The sequence below is a fragment of the Ranitomeya imitator genome, chromosome 6, assembly GCF_032444005.1.
Source record: "Ranitomeya imitator isolate aRanImi1 chromosome 6, aRanImi1.pri, whole genome shotgun sequence".
Classification (NCBI taxonomy): domain Eukaryota; kingdom Metazoa; phylum Chordata; class Amphibia; order Anura; family Dendrobatidae; genus Ranitomeya; species Ranitomeya imitator.
The window spans coordinates 257,914,118-257,932,959 of record NC_091287.1 but is presented as its reverse complement, the minus strand read 5'-3'; the positions used below and the strand labels follow the sequence as shown (position 1 = coordinate 257,932,959).

The 18,842-nt window shown below is 42.6% G+C and overlaps 1 protein-coding gene across 2 annotated transcripts in view; it reads right to left on the bottom strand.

Moving 5' to 3' along the window:
* Window positions 1–18,842, bottom strand: part of RETREG1 (reticulophagy regulator 1) — a 157,974-nt gene that overhangs the window by 85,738 nt on the left and 53,394 nt on the right. Inside the window, exon 1 of one of the 2 annotated variants that reach the window (XM_069730593.1) lies at window positions 812–1,002. The exons of the other annotated variant lie outside the window; for it this stretch is intronic. Within the exon in view, the coding sequence (XP_069586694.1) occupies window positions 812–846 (35 nt within the window). The 5' untranslated portion in view covers window positions 847–1,002. Of the gene's footprint in view, window positions 1–811; window positions 1,003–18,842 lie in introns of those variants that run through there. 2 annotated transcript variants of the gene reach the window in all.

Here is an 18,842-nt window from a genome sequence, read left to right as displayed (position 1 = left end):
AAATAGTTAAAACCAATTACAATAATTGTTTTTTTCTAATATGGTTTTTAAAAATAAACACCACAAATCAGTAAAAAAATATGCTGTTTTTACATGCCTGTAATTGTAGCAACACATAGAAAACAGTGAACACATTATTTATGGTGATCAGTAAATGGCGTAAATGAATTGTCTGATTGTTTGCTTCTTTTTGTTCATTAAATCCATAAAGTGTTAAAATTAATGTAACTCTGGCAACATGGCACTTGAAAAACTTGCATCATCAGAAAAAGATTATATCAAAATAAAACAGATTTGGCTGCTACAACTATAAATAACTGAACAAAAAATATTGTCTGCCCATTTGAACAACAGCATTATAAAAATGTCACTGAGCATATGTATGTTATTTATGCCCGTGTGCATGTACAGTATGTACTATACACTGTATACATATGCATATGTGCGTGTAGTGTACGGTATATTGTTTCTAATATGAGTATGTACAGGTGGAGTCCAAGGAACGGTAGGGCCCAAACACAAATCCTGCCCATCACTTCCCGTGTCCACCCCTGGTTTGTATCTTCTCCCTGTGTTTGGGTGGGTTTCCTCCGGGTACTCCGGTTTCCTCCCACACTCCAGAGACATACATTTACATTGTGAGCCCCAGTGGGGACAGCGATGATAAAGTCTGTAAGGCGGTGTGGAATTAATGGCAATATATAAGTGAAGCGTAATAAATAATATATAGACAGACTAAGACATTATTACAAGACAGGGGATAGGTAACACATAGTCATGGTTTAGGACATAGTCAGTAAGAAGAGAATACCTCTCATCTAGATCAAAGTCTTCACCGTCAGGCATTTCTGCCTTGTTCTCTGTCTGTGCCAGTCAGTATAATCCAGGTATAGAAGAGTCTCCTTGCAGGTAACCTTCACCAGGGCTGCCCAGGTCGTGCAGGCACTGTGACAGCGTGTTTACAAACCTCCGGCCTGTCGCTGGTCTTGAATGAAGCTGTGTGTGAGCGTGCAGTCATTGGCTGGTATAAATATGCCTGTGAACACACCCGGCTCTCATGAGCTGCCTGCTGGCATCTTAGCCTCTGTTGTGACCAGGCTACACCCTTGCTATATTTCTATTGTGACATCTTCTGCTTGAAGACATACCAGCTTATTAATCCAGTGTCAAAGCCTTAATTACTTGTTGACTCTGTCACTTGCCAATAAAGCACAATATAAACTCAGATGGTAGAAAGAATTTACAAACAGGATTTCTGTGAATGTTTTCCAGTTCCCGAGCATTTCTCGCAGTCCGAGACGGTGAAAAAACTGGGCAGGCTTCATGCATCTGGACAATATATTGTATGGGAAAGAATACAAAGTATCAATATAACGCTCTCGGAAAAGGAGAGAAAGATTTTTGCATTTTCAAGAAAACCCTTGTTAGCTTCTGTGGTGTCACCATGGACCTATGTCTATACATCGCTGTTCAACGAAGAAGAGATAATGAAAGAGCAAAGGGTTAATGTGGCTTTTATAGCCTAATATTATGAGGTATACAAATTGTGTGTCCGGTTAGTATAGGCTCTAGAGTCTCTCTAAGGCCTCGCTCCACATGTGTGTAAAATCGAGAATGTGAGACAGAATCGTACTGTACTATCAGCAGCATTATTCCGAGAGGCAGCGCTCATCTGCGAGCGTTTCATCAGCTGGAATCCGGCAGAATAGCCACGTATATCGACGACTCAATGGGTGCCAGAAAAAAATCAAATGGCACACAGACCGTAGGTATGCCGTCCGATTTTGGCGCACACATCACAATGGAAACCCGACATTTCATCGGCCAAGCACAGTAAATTAACAACCACAACCCTCAGAATAAGTAGACAGATCGATAGATGGTTATTGGGCCCTTCCTAGCCTAAAAATACCATCTCACAGCCGCCCCAGTAGTAGAGCATCACTAATAAAAACAATTCAAAAAGAACATACGGTACATGCCTGCATAGTTAGAATAAGGTGAAAGTCCATTCCCTAGCAAGTAAGCAGAGGTCCAGGCGTCCACCGCACCCTGACTTGTTTTTACCATGTGTAATTGCGCAGCAGCACAGTCACTGGCATAGTTGGGTGGTTTACGTTTTAACTTTACTGCCTATGTTCCCATCTATACCTGACTATGTTTATTAAACCTGTTTTACTACAGATTTGACTACTATATTGCTTATTGTCTAATAGCTACACATGGGATTTAACTTAATACCTGATACTTTACCTGTCTGCCTATGTATGTCGGTTCATGATTGACTACTTATTATATAACTTACCTTGTGTCCGGGCTTTGCCACCTATCTACCGCATCTGTGGTTTTTTTCACCTTTTTAATCACTTTTTGCCCTTTTTATGCCTTGGTTTTACTGTATATTTCAATAAAATTTTCATTTTGTACTATTCTCTGTTGGACTAATTATGAAGTGTTTCTTTTAAATTAAACAAAGGGTGCAAGTTCATTATATATAGGGGACTTGTGAAATTATCTACAGGATATCTATCTATCTATTTCTCTATCTATTATCTATCTAATCTATCATCTATATAATATATCTATTATCCAGGGCTGGACTGGGAATAAAATTCAGCCCTGGCATTTGAAGTTACACAGGCCCACTTGTCACATGGTGACTGTATAATATCTTTGTACACTTGTAGGCAGGGCCGGTTTAGGGCAAAGTGGGGCCCTAGGCAAAGTCTAAAATGGGGCCCCAAATGCTAACATATTGCACATCACACAAAAGCATTTTGGTTGTATTTACAAGCGCTGAGTTCAGGCCGCTAAATGAGTTTGATCGACAATACCGAAGTTGTTTAACGCTTGTTTCCACCAGCTGAGGAATAATGATGGGACAGAACGATCACTATTAGATCACTAACAGATGACCATACAATATCATGTTATCAGCAGCACATCGGGGATGTGCTGCTGAGAACAATGACTTTTGTTTCAGTAAAAACAATCTGAATATGCAGCATTATACTTGTTTAGTAAAATAGACCCCATAGTCCTCCATATATTATAATGTGCACCACAGTCCTCCATATAGTATAATACACTCCCTATAGTCCTCCATATATTAAAATACACTGCACAGTCATCCATATAGCATAATACACTCCTCATAGTGCTCCATATAGTATAATGCACCACCATAGTCATCCATGTAGTACAATTCACTTCCCATAGTATAATGCACCCCATAGTTCTTCATATAGTATAATGTATTCCCCATAGTCCTCAATACAGTATAATGCAGCCCACATATAGTATAATGCAGCCACCACCCTACAGAATATAATGCAGCCACCCCAGAGTATAATGCAGCCACCCCATAGAATATAATGCAGCCCCCTCATAGTTTAATGCAACCCCCTCATAGAGTATGATGCAATCACCCCTCAAAGAATATAAATATAATACAGCCCCATAGAATATAATGTAGCCCCGAATAGAATAGAATGCAGCCCACCTTCCCACAGAATATAATGCAGCCCCATCAAAGAGTATGATGCAATCATCCCTCATAAAATCTAATACAGCCCCCATAGAATATAATACAGCCCCCCATAGTATATAACACAGCCTCCCTCATAGAATATAACACAGCCTCCCCCATAGAATAGAATATAACCCCACAATAGTGGGGCCTACAACCTGCAATAGTAACCCCATTCCTTCACCTCTCCTGCAGTCTCTCTCACCAGTGGTCACCACTCACCTGACTAAAATATTTAACCTCTCTCTTTCTTCAGGTATCTTCCCCTCCTCATTTAAACATGCCATCATTACCCCTTTACTTAAAAAGCCATCCCTGGACCAGAACTGCACGGCTAACTACAGACCTGTCTCTAACCTTTCCTTCATCTCTAAACTCCTGGAACGCTTGGTCCACTCCCATCTAATCCGCTATCTCTCGGATAACTCTTTTCTTGACCCCTTACAATCTGGTTTCCGCTCTTTACACTCCACTGAAACTGCCCTCACTAAAGTCTCTAATGATCTATTAACAGCTAAATCCAAAGGTCATTGCTCTCTGCTCATTCTCCTGGATCTCTCTGCCGCATTTGATACTTCTCACTATGCTCCGCTCCATAGGCCTCAAGGACACAGCCCTCTCCTGGTTCTCCTCCTATCTCTCTGACCGCTCCTTCATTGTATCTTTTGCCGACTCCTCTTCCTCTCCTCGTCCCCTTACTATCGGAGTTCCGCAAGGCTCAGTCCTGGGCCCCCTCCTTTTCTCTCTATACACTGCCCCTATTGGACAATCAGCAGATTTGGGTTCCAGTACCATCTCTATGCTGACGACACCCAATTATACACTTCTTCCCCTGACATCACCCCCACTCTAATTCAAAATACCAAGGGTTGTCTGTCTGCTGTCTCTAACATCATGTCCTCCCTCTATCTGAAACTAAATCTCTCCAAAACTGAACTACTTGTGTTTCTCCCTTCTACTAAGCTCACTCTACCCAACATCGAAATTACCCTGGAGGGTTCAACCATAACTCCCAAGCAGCATGCCCGTGGTCTTGGGGTCATATTCGACACCGAACTTTCCTTTACTCCCTATATCCGATCACTCACTCGCTCCTGTCACCTGCATCTTAAAAACATCTCCAGAATCCGACCTTTTCTCACTTTTGAAACTGCTAAGACTCTTATTGTTGCTCTTATTCATTCTCGCCTGGACTACTGCAACTCTCTTCTGATCGGTCTCCCTCTTTCCAAACTTTCTCCTCTCCAATCCATCTTGAATGCGGCAGCCAGGGTCATATTTCTGTCCAGCCGCTTCACCGATGCCTCCATCTTGTGCCAGTCATTACACTGGCTACCCATTCGCTACAGAGTCCAGTATAAACTCATCTCTCTCCCCCACAAAGCTCTCCACAGTTCTGCACCGCCTTATATCTCCTCTCTCATCTCCGTCTATCGCCCTACACGTGCCCTCTGTTCTACAAATGACCTAAGACTAACATCCCCCGTAATCCGAACCTCGCACCTCCATCTCCAAGACTTCTCTCCTGCTGCGCCAGCTCTCTGGAATGCACTTCCCCAGACGTTCAGACTGATACCTAGCCCCGACCTATTCAAGCGCGCTCTGAAAACCCATCTCTTCAAACAAGCCTACCACATCAACTACTCAGTAAACTAACTTTGTCCTGTTCCCTCCTTCCAAATATTATCTGCATGTGAATCTGCACCCTACTATTCATCTGTCCCCACACCCTCCATGCACATGATAACTGTACTTGATACTTGACTATTGCACTTAAACACACGGGCTGATGACCGGATCATGCAGCTTTATATGATAATCCCTATTTATTATAATTGCCAGACCTGAAATAACAAGCACTTTTCACCTATTGTGTCCCCCCATTTCCTTGTAGATTGTAAGCTTGCGAGCAGGGACCTCACCCCTAATGTCACTGTTTAAATTGTCTTAACTTGTACTGAATTTATTGCCTGTACATGTCCCAGCTTAATTGTAAAGTGCTGCGGAATATGTTGGCGCTATATAAATAAAAATTATTATTATTTATTATTAATAGTATATAACACAGCCACATAGTATATAACACGGCCTCCCCTATAGAATATAATATACCCCCCATAGTATATAGCAAAGCCCGCATAGTATATAGCACAACCCGCATAGTATATAGCAAAGCCCGCATAGTATATAACACAACCCGCATAGTATATCGCACAACCCGCATAGTATATAGCACAGCCCGCATAGCATATAGCACAACCCGCATAGCAGATAACACAGCCCACATAGTAGTATACCGCACAACCCACACAGTAGTATATAGCACTGCCTACACAGTAGTATATAGCACAGCCCACATAGTAGTTTATAGCACAGCCCACATAGTAGTATATAGCACAGCCAACATAGTAGTATATTGCACTGCCCACACAGTAGTATACAGCACAGCCCACACAGTAATAAATAGCACAGCCCACATAGTAGTATACAGCACAGCCCACATAGTAGTATACAGCACAGCCCACACAGTAGTATATAGCACAGCCCACATAGTAGTATACAGCACAGCCCGCACAGTAGTATATAGCACTGCCCGCACGGTAGTATATAGCACAGCCCACATAGTAGTATATAGCACAGCTCAAACAGTAGTATATAGCACTGCCCACACAGTAGTATACAGCACAGCCGACACAGTAGTATACAGCACAGCCCACATAGTAGTATACAGCACAGCCCACACAGTAGTAAATAGCACAGCCCACACAGTAGTATACAGCACAGCCCACATAGAAGTATACAGCACTGCCCACACAGAGGTATATAGCACTGCCTGGACCCGTCGAAGTACCTGCGTGTGCGAAACGGCCGTCGTCCGTGCTCCTATACCGCACCCTCTCTCTTTTACCTGATGTCCTGACGGATGTATTCTTCATTTTTTCTCCAATAAAGATCACAATCTCCACAGCCAAATCGGGGTGAGTGCCGCATAATTTTCTTCTTCTTTGTTGTATACGGATTACTTGCTGGACATTCATGCAGAGCACCATTACCCTTATTGATTGTGACGCCTGAGACACAGCTGTCTGTTAATAGTCCTGCTCATCTAAAAACGTACTACTCTAGTGCCGTTCTGTTCTTTATATTATTACGATTATATAGCACTGCCCACACAGTAGTATATAGCACAGTCCACATAGTAGTATACAGCACAGCCCACACAGTAGTTTATAGCACTGCCCACACAGTAGTATATAGCACAGCCCACATAGTAGTATACAGCACAGCCGACATAGTATATAGCACTGCCCACACAGTAGTATACAGCACAGCCCATGTAGCAGTATACAACACAGCCCGCATCTCTCCTCCACCCCCCGAGAATGGCCCCACAGTAAAAAAAAAAAACACTCCTCACCTCTCCTCGTGCCCACGTTGCTCCCTGCTCCTGTCTTGGCGGCTGCTGCTGCACTGCCTGGGACACAGTGAGTGCGCGTGCACCCGCAGTGTCAGAGGCAGAGCAAGGAATGATGGGAGAGGCGGCGTCCTCCATCATTGCATTCAACTGTACCGGCGTCTACGACACCGGTATAGTTGAATGCGGCGGCGGCGCTGGTGGGGGGGTGAGTTGGCGCACAGCGGCCCACTACTGGCACCGGCCCTTCTATCTATCTATTTATCTATCTATCTATCCATCCATCCATCCTGTCTATCTATCTAAAAATCAAAAAAAGTTGAGGCAGCACACCATAAAGCAGTTATAAGGTGCTATTTATTAGCCCATATGGCAACATTTCCGTACTAGGTGTGGACCTTTTTCACTGCTTTATGGTGTGCTGCCTCAACTTTTTAGATTTTTCTGGAAGGACTGGAATGTACCTGTGAGGCTCTGCACCCTGCATTTAGTTGTGCTGCTTTTTTTGCTTTGTTGCTTGTTTTTTCTATCTATTTATCTATCTAGAAAAACAAACAAGAAGCAGCACCTAAAAAATTGTTATAGGGTGCAAAAGCCTCCCAGGTATGTAGCAAACCTTGTAAATATATCCAAAAAATGTAGGCAGCACACCAATTAGATGAAAATCACGTGTGATTTAGTTGCCCATATGGCGATGTTTCAGTCCAGAAACGTGATTTTCATCTAATTGGTGTGCTGCCTCCATTTTTTGGATCTTTCTATCTATCTGTCTATCTATTTTCTATCTATCTACCGTATTTATCTAGAAAAAGAAAACACAACAGCACTCTATATAAGCCAAGATATATGCAAACACTGAAAACATTAAGGGTATGTGCACACGTCAGGATTTTTTCCTGATAAAATCCTGAGAATTCTGCCAGAAATCCGTGTGCTTTTTTCGCGAGGATTTCTCGCGGAATTTGAGCGTTTTTTGCGCGGATTTTTAGCGGTTTTTTATTTTATTTTCCGGAATGTCCTTTTTGATAGGAAATCCGCAGAAAATCCGGAAAAAGATAGAGCATGTCCGGATTTTTTGCGGTATGCGTTTTTTTTGCGGAAAAAAACGCTAACATATGCACAAAAAATGCGGAATGCATTCTAAAAGATAGGATGCATAATGTAAGCGTTTTTTTACCGGATTTATAGCGTTTTTATGGCGAAATTCCGCAAAAAAAACGCTAAAAATCCAGACGTGTGCACATACCCTGAATCTAAACTGTGTTATTGATCATGAAGATGCACTTAAAAAAATGAAGGTTCTTAGCGTATAAATTGGCCAATTCATGTACGCCCATCAACCACGGCAAGGTGACCTCCCTCTGATGGCCCCTGCTCTACTGCACATACATACATATCTATCTATATATTATCTATCATATATCTCTCTATCTATCTCTCTGTCTATCTATCTATCTATCTATCTATCTATCTATCTATCTATCTATCTACAGTGCCTTGTGAAAGTATTCTGCCCCCTGGAACTTTTCAACCTTTTCCCACATATCATGCTTCAAACATAAAGATACCAAATGTAATTTTTTGGTGAAGAATCAACAATTGGAACACAATTGTGAAGTTGAACAAAATTTATTGGTTATCTTAAATTTTTGTGGAAATTCAAAAACTGAAAAGTGGGGCGTGCAATATTTTTAATATCTATCTATCTATCTATCTATCTATCTATCTATCTATCTATCTATCTATCTATCTATCTATCTCTTTATATAAGGTTGCTTTATCAGGCTTGTAAACTAGCTTTAAGTTACATAGAGCATTACAGTATGCAAAAGATGTTGAAAAAAAAAACAGATTGCATACGCATGTCATATGGATGCTAAGTGAGAAAAAATTGCACCCTCGCCAGACATGCGGAGTGGCATACACAGGATGAACATCATAGCGATTTTTTTTCTTAGATGCAGATGTGAGCGAGGCCTTACTGTCGCAGTTCTGGTCCTTTTTACAAGAATGGCACAAGGTATTCTTGCTGTCAAAAGTCTTGAAACCCCAATGGAAACCTAATGGACACTCTAAAACTATGGAGTTGATAGGATTCCATGGGAGGGGTTTTAAATAAAATGAACTTGTCATGGCTGCCATTGCCTCTGTGTGCTACTCTACGTGTTTTGCAGGGTGTTCATACTGAGATATTATCTTGCTAAGAAAAATTGCCCAGTTTGGTAATTACACGGCGATAACAATTATGTTTATATATTTTTTTTTCTGTGCATTTTTTTACATACTTGTAGAGTACTTGAACATGCAGTCTTCTGGTCACGTACAGAAAAAGTATGCATACCCCATGAGCTTTTCCAAATTTTTTCATGTTACACCCACAAATGTAAGTGTATCTTATTTGGATTTTATGTGATATAACAACACAAAGTAGGAAGTATTTGTGAAGTGGAAAATAAATAACACATGGTTTTGTAATTATTTTAAAAGTATAAATCTGAAAACTGTGACGTACATTCGTATTCAGGCCGCTGTTGTCTGATACCCCTAGATAAAATCCTGAGTGACCAATTGAGTGAAATTAGTCAATTGAGTCCACCTGTGTGTAGTCTATTCTCAGTATAACTATGGCTGTTCTGTGAAGGCCTCAGAGGTTTGTAAGAGAAACATTATGGATCAAACAGCATCATGAAAACCAAGGAACACATCAGACAGGTCAGGGGTAAAGTTGTAAAGTAGGGTTAGGTTTTAAAAAATGGAAAAAGTATGCACACTGAAAACCTACCAAGACATGGTCGACCACCTAAACTGACATCCCAATCAAGGAGAGCACTAATTAGAGAAATAGCCATGGTAACTATGGAGCAACTGCAGGGGTCTACAGATCAGGTCGCAGAATTTGTCCTCTGGACAACTATCACGAACTAGATGGTGGCCCGTTTCTAACGCATCGGGTATTCTAGAATATGCATGTCCACGTAGTATATTGCACAGGCCACGTAGTATATTGCCCAGCCACATAGTTTATTGCCCAACCACATAGTATATTGCCCAGTCACGTAGTATATTGCCCAGCCACGTAGTATCTTGCCCAGTCACGTACTATATTGCCCAGTCACGTACTATATTGCCCAGCCACATAGTATTTGCTGGCGGACTGTGCCTGTCGCTGCATCGGGTATTCTAGAATATGTATGTAGTTTATTTATGAAGATTTTAGAATAATACATTGAATACACAGGATTTAGCCGGCCGCGACCAATTAGCAAAGCGTGGTTCAACTCCTGCGCCAATTCGCTCCCGAACTGTGCCTGTCGCTGATTGTTCGTGGCCGGCAACTTAGTATATAACAGCCCACGTACTAAATAGCACAGCAACGTAGTATATTGCACAGCCACGTAGTATATAGCAGAGCCACGTAGTATATAGCACAGCCACGTAGTATATAACACAGCCAACAGAGTATATAGCACAGCCACGTAGTATAGGCACAGCCCACGGAGTGTATAACAGCCCACATAGCATATAACACAGCTCATGTAGTATATAACAGCCCACGCACGTAGTATATAACACAGCCCACGTAGTGTATAACACAGGCCACGTAGTGTATAACACTGGCCACGTAGTGTATAACACAGCCCACGTAGTGTATAATACAACCCACGTAGTGTATAGCACAGCCCACGTAGTATATAGCACAGCCCGCATAGTATATAGCACAGCCCATGTAGTATATTGCCCAGCCCGCGTAGTATATTGCCCAGCTCGCGTAGTATATTGCACAGCCCACGTAGTATATAGCAATGTGGGCATCATATCCCTGTTAAAAAAAAAAAAAGAATTAAAATAAAAAATAGTTATATACTCACCTTCCGTTGGCCCCTGGATCCAGGAAGCGTTTACCGACACTCCTCGCGCGCTCCGGTCTCAAGAGTGCATTGCGGTCTCGCGAGATGATGACGTAGCGGTCTCGCGAGACCGCTACATCATCATCTCGCGAGATCACAATGCATGGACCGGTCACCGGAGCGTCGCGAGGAGCGGGAAAAGCGCCGGAAGGTGAGTATATGGTGATTTTTTATTTTTTTTATTATTTTTAACATTAGGTCTTTTTACTATTGAGGCTGCATAGGCAGTTTCAATAGTAAAAAAGTTGGTCACACAGGGTTAATAGCAGCGTTAATGGAGTGCGTTACACCGCGGCATAATGCGGTCCATTAGCACTGCCATTTACCCTGTGTGAGCGCTGACTGGAGGGGAGTACTGAGCGGGCACTGACTGCGGGGAGGAAGGAGCGGCCATGTTGCCGCCAGACTGTGCCCGTCGCTGATTGATCGTGGCAATGCTCGTGGGCGTTTTGCCACGACCAATCAGCGACTTGTATTTCCATGACAGACAGAGGCCGCGACCAATGAATATCCGTAACAGACAGACAGAAAGACAGACAGACGGAAGTGACCCTTAGACAATTATATAGTATGGTAGATTAATCACATGCTTTGCAAATATGGCCTTTATAGTGGGAAGAAGAAAGCCATTTTTGAAAGCAAGTCATAAGAAGTCCCATTTGCAGTTTGCAAAAAGCCATGTAGGGTACACGGCTAGCAAATGGAAGAAGGTGCTCTGGTCAGATGAGACCAAAGTAGAACCTTTTAAGCTAAATACAAAATGCTATGTGTGTTGGAAAGCTAACACTGCACATCACCCTGAAAACACCTTCTTCACCATCAAACATGGTGGTGGCAGCATCATGCTGGGGAATGCTTTTCTTCAGCATGGACAGGGAAGCCGGTCAGAGTTGCTGGGAGAATGGATGGAGATAAATACAGGGCAATGCTGGAGGAAAAATGTGGTAAAGGTTTCAAAAGACTTGACACTGGGGCCTGGGTGCACCTTCCAGCAGGACAATGATCCTAAACATACTGCCAGCGCTACAGTGGAAGGGTTTACATCAAAGCATAGTTATTTGTGAGTGGACCAGTCACAGTTCAGACCTAAATCCCATTGAGAATCTGTGGAAGACTTAAAAATTGCTGTTCACAAACACATCCATCCAACCTCACCGAGCTAGAGCTAGTGTGCAAAGAACAATGGGCACACATTTCTGCCTTTATATGCGCAGAGACGTATCCCATAAGATCCGCAGTAGTGATGAGCGAGTATACTCGTTGCTAGGGTGGACTCCGAGTATTTTTTAGTGCTCGGAGATTTAGTTTTTGTTGCCGCAGCTGAATGATTTGTGACTACTAGCCAGCTTGTTTACATGTGGGGATTCCCTAGCAACCAGGCAACCCCCACATGTACTCAGGCTGGCTAGTAGCTGTAAATCATTCAGCTGCGGTGATGAAAACTAAATCTTCGAGCAGTCATAAATACTCGGAGACCACCCAAGCGTGCTCAGAAAACCCGAGCAACGAGTACACTCGCTCATCACTAATCCGCAGCAGTGATTGCAAAGAAAGGTGGTCATACAAAGTATTCTCTTGGGGGGCTGAATACAAGTGCACATCACAAATTTCAGATTAATATTTTTAAAACTATTAAGAAAGCCATGTATCATTTCCTTTTAACTTCACAAATACTTGCTACTTTGCTGGTATATCAAATAAAATCCCACTAAAATACATTTAAGTTTGTGGCTGTGACATGAACAAATGTGGAAAAGTTCACATGGTACTTTTTTAAGGCATAATAAATGTGAACAATTCTGCATTATGCCTGTCGGCAGGGTCTAATAGGCTACCATGCATTGTAGAACTTTCTGTAGTAACCCACTGGCACCACACTGGGTGTTACATGGGGTGATGTGGTGACAGGAAGAGACATTCCTCTGCTAACCACTTAGAGGCCACGGCAAATGACCATGGAATTTAAGGTGCTGGCTCACATCAGAATTATCTCCCACCCTGGCAATTAGGGCTCGCTCAGACGAGGGTATAGCACAGCGGAGTGCTGTCTGATGTTTTATCAGATAGCACTCAGTCTAATGTTATACTATGGGGCAGTGCAGATCTGCAATTTTTTCCTCATGCCAATTCGGCATGAATGTTAAACATCAGACTGAACTCAGATGTCATCCGAGTACTGTCCGGTTTACTTGGACACAGACAATGGAGAAGATTGAGAAATTAAGTTCTCCATCTTCTCCGCATCTGTGCGTCAATTCTCTCATGTGAAGGAATATTATCACACTAACGTGACACTCCGATCAAACCCTGATACATTTTGAGCCGAGTTTCATTGCCATAATCAGCCCGATTGTCTCCCATGAGAGAATCTACGGCCGTATGAGCGAGCCCTTAGAGTGAGCTAGTGTGAGAAGTATATTAGGGGTGGTTCCTGCAAGTTATGGTGCAGGCACAGAGCCTATACCTTCACTATCATCAAACTGGAATATCACCACATATCTAAAATACTGTTACAGGAAACATTTAGGTATATATAGAATACAATGGAACATGGCACTTTTTTTTCTATAGTAAATAGTAAATCTTTTTATGCTCTCATCTGGAACCAAAGGTATAGAGAAATACAGTAATTCATGAGCCTCTATGGTCCATTCAGATGAGGCCACCGCAGCCACTAAACGACGGCCGATCTGCTACACACTGTATAAGCTGATTAGTGGTCATTTAAAGGTCTGACACTGTGGTTAAGACCAGTATTAAATTATCATTCATTTTAGGTGGGTATATTATAATGAAATTATGCTGTAGCTTCTACCCGGGTCACCTATAATTGTAATATTCTGCAAATATAACATTTCAACTAAGCACTTGGAGAAAACAAGCATGTCTCCATAACAGTAGGAACATAAGTGAGCATGGCCACTTCTGTGTAAGCTCCTTTGTCCCTCATGACTGAGATGAAATGTCAATGTGATAAACCTTGGAATTAGATTTTATCTGCAAATGATCAAAGGTTCAATGATTCTTCCAACTAATGATCAGTGATATGGCTTAACCCTGGAATATCACAGTCACCAGACCCCTGAATCTGGAATCCTACTCTTCTTCCTCTTATACGGGGGAGTAGGACGTGGAAAGTTCCAATCCGTCCATCTACAGGAATATCTCGCAGTTTATGAGCCCCCCAAAATAGTGCACTTGGACTATTTACGTGCTCCAGCCATGGTAGTTAGGCTTGGCCTTACTACCAATAATATAATATCATACAATATGAGTAGTATATTAGTAGTGCTGGATACTTATTAGCAGCAGCTATAGAGGAATATTACCTGATGCACCAGTGGATATAGTGCAAGTATCCTTGCTTTTCTTGGTTTATATAGTAGATATTACTTTACTAAAGGAAGGACAATTCTTATTTCCATAGACGCTATAGTATTGCAGTGCACAGTGACCCCTATCTGAAACTGCAATGGCTGATTGGATATCTATATATATAATTGTCTAAGGGGTACTTCCATCTGTCTGTCGCAGAAATCCCAGGTCGCTGCCGGCTGGCCGCAACCAATCAGCGACAGGCACAGTCTGGCCGCGAATTGGCCCCTCCCTACTCCCCTCCAGTCAGCGGCCACTTACGGTTTTAGCTGTCCGTTAACGCTGCTATTAACCCTGTGTGACCAACTTTTTACTATTGATGCTGCCTATGCAGCATCAATAGTAAAACGTTTTTAATGTTAAAAATAATTTAAAAAAAATAAAAAAATACAAAATCATTTCGGTGCCTTTCCCGCTCCTCGCGATGCTCCTGTCCCAAGAATGCATTTCGGCAATGACCGGAGAAGACGTAGCGGTCTCGCGAGACCGCTACATCATCACGTGTTATTGCCGCAATGCATTCTTGGGACTGGAGCGTTGCAAGGAGCATCACTAAACGCCTGGGCTGGATCCGGGGGCCGCCGGAAGGTCAGTATATAACTATTTTTTATTTTAAGTCTTTTTTTAACAGGGATATGGTGCCCACATTGCTATATACTATGTGGGCTGTGTTATATACTGCGTGGGCTGTGTTATATACTGTGTGGCCTGTGTTATATACTACGTCTCTGTGCTATATACTACGTGGGCTGTGCTATATAGTACGTGGCTGTGCAATATACTACGTGGGCTGTGTTATATACTACGTCTCTGTGCTATATACTACATGGGCCGTGTTATATACTATGTGGGCTGTGTTATATACTGCGTGGGCTGTGTTATATACTGCATGGGCTGTGTTATATACTGCGTGGGCTGTTATGTACTACGTGGGCTGTGCTATATACGTGGGCTGTGCTATATACTACATGGGCTGTGCTATATACTACGTGGGCTGTGCTATATACTACATGGGCTGTGTTATATACTACGTGGGCTGTGTTATATACTGCGTGGGCTGTGTTATATACTACGTGGGCTGTGCTATATACTACGTGGGCTGTGCTATATACTACGTGGGCTGTGCTATATAATACCATACATATTTTAGAATACCCGATGCATTAGAATTGGGCCACCATCTATTTATTCTATAAAGAATTTAAAAAGTAGCACATTAGTCAGCTGGGTGTGCAACACGTAGAAAAAGTTTATAATAAAGGTCAATGTTGTCTCTAGAAATGTTGGCCTTTTTTATGTGGGGCTTGAGGTGGTCCCCTGCATAATGCTGCATAACCCAATAAACAGTAAGCTCAAAGCAATAGACTTTTTGATGTTCTCCTAAATGTTCTGGTGGTATCATCCCTTGAGCAAAGTTGATTGAGCAAAGATTTAAGGAGTTACTGGAGCAGATTCTGCTATTTGAGCCTTCATTAACCTCAGGGTGTCATGTTCCCTTGGGAGACCTGAAGTTATACAGTCTTGTCGGGTAATGAACTGCACTCTTCTTTAGCGATTGTGTGATTTGTGTCCTACTTTAAATGGTTTTCCTTTAATTCGGTGATGAGAGGGTTAAGGACTCTTTCTATGCTGGCTGAGACCACACAGCCTTGTTGTTCTCAGCTGCAACTGCTTATCATTTACTCCCTCTATATATACTGGCTCTTGGCGGTTAGTATTTGCTGGTAAAAGATTTGTCTTCCTGTGCTGAGTGCTAAAGCTAAGTGGAGTTGTTGTAGTAGTGTTCTGTTGTTTGATGTAGTATTTGTGTGTTTATCTCCTGGTCCCTATTCCAATTTAGTGTATTCCTTCCTGTCCCTACCATCCTCCTTATTGTTGGTTTGTGCTTTTGTATGATAAAGGTTTTCTGTTTCCTCTGTTTTGTCTTTTGTGTCTTGTTTACAATACATTTCTGTCCCATACCTCATGGGGTGAAGTATAGAAAGGTCAGAGACCCAGGCCTTTATACCTTCAAGAGTAGCAGAGATAGCTAGGGTCCCAGTTCCAGGGACAGTTTGAGGCCCCTCTCCCTTACCGAAGACCATCACAGCGTGACACTCATTTTATCATTTCACTATGGCCTAGCAGGAAGTGGAACTTTCTTTACAGAGGAATTGGAACTTATCTGGGTCTGTGTATTTATTATTGTTACTTTTGGTGAGGTATTCGCAGAATACAACATTGGTGGGGCATCTACAGGTGGAAGTGGAGACTGCAGGAACTCAAGATTTCTATTGGAGGTGGAAATTCAGAATCATTACGCACAGTATATAAAAATTATTTAGTTTGTTTTTGCTGTAGGCATCATTTGGCCAGATACATTTTCTTGGTGAAAAATCATTGGAAAACTTATTTTAGCTTTTAAACGTAATAAATGGGTAAAAGAGGCTAGAGGAGTGTTTTTTAAAATTAAAGGACTATTCTGAATGTGTGTTTATTGCTTTTACTATGTGTTAGTAATGGGAGTATCTTATAGATGCCTCTCCATTACTAACCTCTGGGCTTGATGTCAGCGGACATTACACAGCTGACATCAACCCCAAAAACCATTACCCTGCTTGCCAGCGCAACTGGGCAAGCGACAAGAGCCAAGGCTAAGCACCAGAATTGGCGCATCTAATGAGTGTGACATTTCTGGGGCGACTGAGGGCTGGTATTTTTAGTGTGGGAGGAGCCAATATCCATGGCCCCTTCCCAACCTATTAATATCAGCTCACAGCTGTCTGCTTAGCATTTGCTGCTTATTAAAAATAAGGGGGACCCTGTTGTGAATTCTGTGGTCAAGCTCCCTCCTGTGGTCATGAGTGGTACTTCGGCTGGTTCTGTCTATGAGCTTCCTCTGGTGGATGTGAGTGGGGCTGCGACTTCTGAGTTTCCTTCCTCAGGTGACGAGGTTAAGTCGTTAGGTGCTGCTCTATTTAACTCCACCTAGTTCTTTGTTCCTGGCCTCCAGTCAATGTTCCAGTATTGATCTTGCTCTCTCTCCTGGATCGTTCTTGTGGCCTGTCTGCCCTGCATAAGCTAAGTTTTGCTTGTGTTACTTTTGTTTGCTATATTTTCTGTCCAGCTTGCTATATTGGTTTTTCTTGCTTGCTGGAAGCTCTGAGACGCAGAGGGAGCACCTCCGTACCGTTAGTCGGTGCGGAGGGTCTTTTTGCGCCCTCTGCGTGGTTGTTTGTAGGTTTTTGTGCTGACCACAAAGCTATCTTTCCTATCCTCGGTTTATTCAGTAAGTCGGGCCTCACTTTGCTAAAATCTATTTCATCTCTATGTTTGTATTTTCATCTTTACTCACAGTCATTATATGTGGGGGGCTGCCTTTTCCTTTGGGGAATTTCTCTGAGGCAAGGTAGGCTTATATTTCTATCTTCAGGGCTAGCTAGTTTCTCAGGCTGTGCCCGAGGCGCCTAGGTCTGGTCAGGAGCGCTCCACGGCTACCTCTAGTGTGGTATGATAGGATTAGGGATTGCGGTCAGCAGAGTTCCCACGTCTCAGAGCTTGTCCTATGTTATTAGTAACTATCAGGTCACTTTGTGTGCTCTTAACCACTAGGTCCATTGTGGTTCTGAATCACCAGTTCATAACAGTACTGGAGGCCCAAAGTACTAATGCTTCTCAATAAAGGGAAAAGAGAAGTTCTGAGACCATTTTTTTTCTCTGTACTGTGTTTTGTCTTTCTTTTCCCCTAGACATTTGGGTGGTTCAGGACACAGGTGTAGTGATGGACATTAAAGGTATGTCTTCTTGTGTGGATCATCTCACTGCAAGAGTACAAAATATTCAAGACTTTGTGGTTCAGAATTCTATGTTAGAACCAAGAATTCCTATTCCTGATTTGTTTTCTGGAGATAGAGCTAAGTTTCTGAGTTTTAAAAATAATTGTAAACTGTTTCTGGCTTTGAAACCCCGCTCCTCTGGTGACCCAGTTCAACAAGTTAAGATCATTATTTCTTTATTACGTGGCGACCCTCAAGACTGGGCATTTTCCCTTGCGCCAGGAGATCCTGCATTATGTAATATTGATGCGTTTTTTCTGGCGCTCGGATTGCTTTATGATGAACCTAATTCAGTGGATCAGGCAGAGAAAAATTTGCTGGCTCTGTGTCAGGGTCAGGATGAGGTCGAGATATATTGTCAGAAGTTTAGGAAGTGGTCTGTGCTCACTCAGTGGAATGAATATGCGCTGGCAGCAATTTTCAGAAAGGGTCTCTCTGAAGCCCTTAAGGATGTCATGGTGGGATTTCCTATGCCTGCTGGTCTGAATGAGTCTATGTCTTTGGCCATTCAGATCGGTCGACGCTTGCGTGAGCGTAAAACTGTGCACCATTTGGCGGTATTATCTGAGCATAAAACTGAGCCTATGCAGTGCGATAGGACTTTGACCAGAGCTGAACGGCAAGAACACAGACGTCAGAATGGGCTGTGTTTTTACTGTGGTGATTCCACTCATGCTATCTCCGATTGTCCTAAGCGCACTAAGCGGTTCGCTAGGTCTGCCACCATTGGTACGGTACAGTCGAAATTTCTTTTGTCCGTTACTTTGATCTGCTCTTTGTCATCCTATTCTGTCATGGCA